This window comes from Photinus pyralis, unplaced genomic scaffold, assembly GCF_008802855.1.
Source record: "Photinus pyralis isolate 1611_PpyrPB1 unplaced genomic scaffold, Ppyr1.3 Ppyr1.4_unclustered_Scaffold7670, whole genome shotgun sequence".
NCBI classification, from domain to species: Eukaryota; Metazoa; Arthropoda; class Insecta; order Coleoptera; family Lampyridae; genus Photinus; species Photinus pyralis.
The window spans coordinates 40650-47026 of record NW_022172210.1 but is presented as its reverse complement, the minus strand read 5'-3'; the positions used below and the strand labels follow the sequence as shown (position 1 = coordinate 47026).

Here is a 6377-nt window from a genome sequence, read left to right as displayed (position 1 = left end):
TTACATAGCCTTTGGAACGTTTCATGTACTATCACTGTTCGTAACGATCACAGCATTGGCAATTATAGATCGAAGTTTATTAAACCCGAAGTCTGTTTTTGTTGCAAGTCCGTTAATATACGCGAATGCTATGGCCTTAAGTTACCTACTACCACAAGGTATGATATTCTTAAGCGAAATGTCGGTTTCATTGGACCGTATTGCGGCGTTTCTGCTTTGTGATGAAGTTGATGTGGTAGCAACCTCGACGAAAGAAAATGTTGCACTTAAAATCGAACATGGTGCATCAAAGTGGGATCAAAATGCCAAAGATAACTTGCTCACAGACTTGAACGTCGAAATATGGCCCGAAAAGCTGACTGCTATAGTTGGTCCTACTGGAAGTGGGAAAACTAGTTTGTTAAATATGATCCTGGGAGAAATGCCAATATCCAGTGGACTCTTGTCGGTCAACGGAAGTATCAGTTATGCATCACAAGAGCCTTGGATATTTCCATCGACGGTACGTCAGAACATACTATTTGGTAGCGAATGGAACGAAACTCGCTACAGTGCCGTGATTAAGTGCTGTGCTCTCGAACGTGACCTAAAGCTTCTCCCTTATGGTGACAAAACAACGGTTGGGGAAAAAGGGACATCTCTAAGTGGTGGGCAGAAGGCCAGAGTTAGTCTTGCCCGAGCCATTTATAGGGACGCAAATATCTACTTATTAGACGACCCGCTTTCGGCGGTAGATGCGCACGTCGGTAAACAAATCTTTGAGCAATGCTTTGAAGTTTTTCTCAAAGGAAAAACGGTAGTATTGGTTACACACCAACTGCAGTATTTACAACGCGTTGACTACATATTGGTATTGCATAACGGATCATTAGCCGCCAAAGGGACTAAGAATGAGTTAGAGAGCTCGGGTTTCACTTTCATTAAATACTTAGGACAAAATAATGAAGAAGAAGAATTAGAGGTAACCGATAACTCTATTGGTACAGATCCCAAACCTTTAGAGGAAAAGTCCCAATTTGAAGAACAAACAAAGGACTCTTCCTTCATTTCATGTGACACATATAAACGTTACTTTTTAGCATCTAAAGATTACGTAACACTCGTGTTCGCCATTTTATTTTCTTCTCTCACACAAATAGCTGCAAGTGCTACCAACTACATTTTAGCGCAATGGTAACGTATGCCACTACTACTACTACTACTACTACTAATATGTTTAGGGTAGATGTGGGACAATTTGAAGATACTGATCACCAACGATACAGTTACATATTCGGCAGTATCGCAATCGCTTCTGTTATTTTCACAATTTTAAGATCCATTTATTCTATGAAGCTAGCCAAGAGATCTTCCAAAGCATTACACGAAACAATGTTTAAAAACGTCATTCGGGCTACTGTAAGCTTCTTCTATGCAAACTCGTCCGGAATAATTTTAAACCGCTTTGCAAAAGATTTGGCAATCGTTGATGAACTGCTGCCTATGGCAGTGATGGTCGTTTTGCGAACGATCTTAAGTATTTTAGGAGTCTTTGTAGTGATTTGTTTTGTTAACGCTTGGTTTCTTATTCCAACTCTTTTAGTTGTAGCCACCCTTTACTATTTAAGGCGATTTTATTTAACTACAGCTTTAAATCTGTTGAGAGTGGAAGGGCAATGTATACTATAACCCACAAATTTATCCACATCAGCAAATATCGTTTTAGTGCGAGGACCAGTTTATAGTCACGTAAATGCTTCTTTGCAAGGTCTACCCATCATAAGAGCATTTGGGGTTAAAAATGTATTGACAAACGAATTTTACTACCATCAAGATATACACACTAGCTCGTTATATATGGCGTTAGCAACTTCTAGAGCATTTGGATATTGGGCAGATCTAGTAGTTGTCATTTATATTGTGGTGCTCACACTCCACTATACGTTTAATTCAGGTATACTCATGAGATTGTTCTTTAAAGCCAAGAAATTACATCCCGTTCTTTCAGATGCACATGGTGCTAACATTGGATTAGTTATATCTCAAGCAATGCAAATGATGGGCCAATTAGCTTGGGGAGTGCGACAATTCGCGGAAATGGAAAATTTTATGGTATCAGTCGAGCGATTATCTCAATATGACACAATTAAAACAGAACGATCCGGCGACCATGCGGAAATAGACTGGCCTACTCGCGGGGAAATTAAATTTGTCGGCGTCAGCTTGAAATACTCTGAAACAGCACCTTACGCTTTGAAAGATTTGAATTTCATTATCCGTCCGTTGGAAAAAGTTGGTATCGTTGGTAGAACGGGTGCTGGAAAATCTTCGATAATGTCCGCCATATTTCAATTTGTCGAAATAGAGGGTTCAATTGTAATCGACGACATTAATCTTGTAAACGTTAGTTTGGGCTATTTAAGAAAGAAAATATCGGTCATTCCCCAAGATCCAGTACTATTTTCTGGAAGCCTCAGGTATAACTTAGATCCTTTTAGCGAATATCAGGATGAAACGCTGTGGCGTGCACTAGAAGAGGTCAGACTTAAAGAGGTTGTCGATAATTTCAGTTCAGGTATTAATCTCTCAATTGGGTTAAATGGGATAAATGACAGAGGTTGAAGGTCTAAATCTGGAAATATCACAGGATGGGTCCAATTTCAGTGTAGGCCAACGCCAGCTTATATGTTTAGCGCGCGCTATTCTCCGAAAAAACCGGATATTGCTTCTGGATGAGGCAACAGCGAATGTTGATCTTGAAACTGACATAATTATCCAGGAAACTATTAGAGATAAATTTTCGAAATGCACTGTTCTAACTATAGCACATAGGTTAAACACCATCATGGATTCCGACAAAGTACTGGTGGTGGATGCAGGGGTCGCAGTTGAATTTGACCATCCCTATGTACTACTTCAAAACAAAGTGGGGGTGTTTTATAATCTAGTGCAACAAACCGAAAAAGTGATGGCGAACACTCTTCTATCAATTGCGAAAGAGGTATCTTAACCTGCTTTTTTTACTTGGTTACTTAGTGCAACTTGGTTACAGAGCTACGAAAAGAATACATCACCAACAGCAATAAATCAATATAATTGATAAACCTCTGTCTGTTATAGCATGTAAAATCTGAGAGATGTTCTAAATGTTTAGTAAATTTAGATTGATTTCTAGTTCAATAATCAATGGGTTAGTATAATGGTTCATATCCGTATAAAAGAAGAAATCCGAAGCAATCCCTTGAGATCCTCCGAAATTCCGACTTTTGCCCGAGAGGGATAGAAATACTTGTTATACCTAATGGTATAAATCGTTACATGATCATTCATCTCATAGTCGAAGGGCTTTACTAAATGTTGAGCTCTCGGTGTTCACAAGTTACAAGAAATCGCCTTTAAATGAAATATCGCTTGGGCATAAAACTCTCTTGAATATTTTTTAATTAAATCAATCCACTACTACGCTAATTCAAATATATAACGAAGCTATCGACAACAAATAGTAACACGACGGAACGCGACAATACTACAACGCGATAGAGGTTCGAGAAGTTCGCAACAGTTTGGAAGCAGGATTGTTTCCTGCATGTGCTGCTATAATCCTGCTTCTTAGTGCAAGTCAGCAACATTAACATTTCCCAATACTTACTGTTAGATGCTTAAGTAACAATATAAACTATTAGATGTCGGTGGAAATCTTTGTAACGTTGCCAAATTCAGTTTTTCCTTTTCCAAAAGGTAAGTACTCCATTCCAAAAAGAATGGATTATCGTATAAAGTGGAATCGAAAGGAGAACCTGAACCCCGTATGCAATAGGCGGTGCACTTTGCATTTCCCGATCGACGACTAAATGAAGATTAAATGTAAGCTATTTTGAATAAAGTGTATTTAAAATTTCGCTAGCATGCTCCTTTCTATGCAATGCAATGTCGTTACCATATGTAATTTCTCTCTCGGTTTTTTTTACTTAATATAATACTTGCTCCTACCTATTGCCTTGGAACACAGTTTCGTACAAAGGGAAAACAATACTTCTTAAAAAGCTAGTAAATCATATACTAGGGTCGCTCTATAGTTATTTGTATTAAGCCGTACATCTTAATAAGTATCTGCTCTTCAATTGAGCAGATTTCTCATTCACTTTAGCGCGCCTTATTTGAGAAATTGTGATCACTATCTTTCTTTAAACTTTGACCATTTTGTATGTATTTTTTCAATATTTACACAATCAATAAAAGTAAGTTAATTTCTAGGTTAATTTTATATGTCAAACAGATTACAATAGAGTATGGTTACAAGTAAAAGAAGAAAGCACACGCAAGTTCTGTATTAATTTCCGTACTGTTAATGTAAAAGTGATAACGTATTGGCCTTATTGGAATTAGTAAAGTAATTGAAGTAATTTGGAGGCATTCCTAATGCATACCCTACCCAACTTACGGCAGTGTCTACATTAATTAATAAATTAATAAATTTAAAACAAATTTAAAATTTTAATTTCGTGTAGCGTAAGATATACGTTGCTATTTAGTGAAATACCAACTAATCAAAATGAGACAAAAAGATGTTGGTTTAAAGGTGACCTGAAAATTTTGTTATGGTTCCTGGTATACTTTCAATGTGTGTGGTGAACCATTTTCTTTTGGTCCAATTGTTGATCAACTTTGGTTGGACCAAACTAGGCTGGTCTCTGCAACCAATTCCATACTAAAATATTGGGTACCATTTAGTAAATGAACTCGGTTAGCTCCGTACTACAAGCGTAAGAAGCCTGTCAGTATTAAATCTTCTTGTACGAGTTATTGTTGGTAGGCAACACACCCCTGTTTTGAATTTGGTCTAAAAGTCATGCTATAGAGGTAGGTGTAAACCACTCCTCGCATATAATACCCAGTTTGTGTCAATATATATTTCTTATCACTAACCATATTACTTATTTTCATTTATTATGAAAAATTATATTATTTACACCCCTACTGACATAGTTCCTCATGAAGGCTGTAGACATCATTACCGAATTCGATTTGTTTTTCAAAGCATTGATTCCATTGAGCGCATTATTGAATCCACCGACTGCCCGAGCACGACTACTATTAATGAATAATTTGACACTGATTTTAACATCATGTCACGAGCGTGGCTGTCGCCAAGTATTAAAACTCCGGGTTAACCATGACTTGGGTGCTTGATACAACTTTTTAAATCCAAAGTGCTTAGTGCTTGGGGCTTGAATGAGCTTTTTCTGAGTGGTTGGCGTGTGGTCTGGTGGGTGAAACACTTTCACAGCTTTTCATCAGCTGTTCTGCACCGATCTAGGGACTCCACTCTAACTCTTTGGACCTTTAGGGAAAGGCTACCTCATTGTAAATCAATTAAGTATCCTTCTACCTTCTATCAACCAATGCTAGTGATGTGAAAACTTTCAAACCTGAGGTAGCCTTGAAGGCTACTGAAACCCCAGATAACGACACTGGAGAGTGGCAAAAGCCGAAAAGTAGGCGAAACAGAAGGCCAACGTTAACTACTGGAACGTCTGACAGCGATTCTACCATTAAGGGTGTCGCTAAAACAATAACTTATTATGTGTCACGATTACATCCCGACACAACTATACCACAAATTTCGGAACATATGAAGAATAAGAGCATCACTCCTACCGTAATTCAACAAATGCCTTCTAAATATCCTGAGTCTTACTCCTCATTTAAGATCTCTATCCAGCCAGAAGATAATGAGCTATTCCTTTCACCAACCACATGGCCAAAGGGTACTTGTGTTAATCATTTTTTATGGCGTCTTCAAAAACTCATGCCAAAAAGAGATTAGAAGTATTTCACATTAACATCCAAAGTATAACAAACAAATTAGATCTACTAGAAGCTTTTATTTGTGATCAAAATTTTAACATGATATGCTTAAGTGAACACTGGATATTGAATCGGGAGATACTAAGTACTTTTTGTACTCATTGAATGGAAAGATAATGTTTCCAAGCATCCTCGATGCACGGGAAAACGACTTTCCCGCATCGCGGTGTTTTTTAGTTTCCGCTGGAGAGAAGGGGTTATGCGCGTTCTTCGGTTGGTAATACTTATTGAAGTCAACGAACGTCATGTCATGGTTAACTGTCATCTGCTGTAAAATCAATTAAACCGTTGGTTGAGGGTATTTAGTGCGATTAATCGGAAACAGACGTACCTACACTAAGTTTTACGTAAATATATAAACAAGAACTTATAACGCAATCAAATTATTTTTCAGAATTGGAACTCAAGAAAAAGTAAAATTTATTGTTAAAACGTCTTAAAATGTGACCAGTGATATTCTGCAACTATTCGCATATGCAGTTTAAGAAAGCACATATTAACACACACAAAGCTTCCAAGGATTTTAAATG

The 6377-nt window shown here is 37.5% G+C and overlaps 1 protein-coding gene across 2 annotated transcripts; it reads left to right on the top strand.

Moving 5' to 3' along the window:
* The first annotated feature begins 8 nt into the window (after positions 1–8).
* Positions 9–3667, top strand: LOC116182805 (probable multidrug resistance-associated protein lethal(2)03659). Of its 2 annotated transcripts, XM_031503346.1 has the most exons (7): positions 9–1173; positions 1221–1657; positions 1706–1933; positions 1988–2554; positions 2604–2980; positions 3032–3102; positions 3155–3667. In XM_031503346.1, exons 1-6 carry the CDS (start codon positions 131–133, stop codon positions 3077–3079), a joined length of 2700 nt encoding a protein of 899 aa, XP_031359206.1. In that variant the 5' UTR covers positions 9–130; the 3' UTR covers positions 3080–3102; positions 3155–3667. The 2 variants fall into 2 exon arrangements, with proteins under 2 accessions (XP_031359206.1, XP_031359205.1); XM_031503345.1 differs by having other exon boundaries at positions 3032–3667.
* The last annotated feature ends 2710 nt before the right edge of the window (positions 3668–6377 follow it).

Excerpts from the sequence above, each read along its gene's own strand:
- LOC116182805 (XM_031503346.1), top strand. The coding sequence starts at position 131 with ATGGCCTTAAGTTACCTACTACCACAAGGTATGATATTCTTAAGCGAA. Across the intron at positions 1,174-1,220 it reads AACTACATTTTAGCGCAATG|GGTAGATGTGGGACAATTTG; the intron begins GTAACGTATGCC and ends TAATATGTTTAG. Across the intron at positions 2,981-3,031 it reads TTCTATCAATTGCGAAAGAG|AGCTACGAAAAGAATACATC; the intron begins GTATCTTAACCT and ends ACTTGGTTACAG.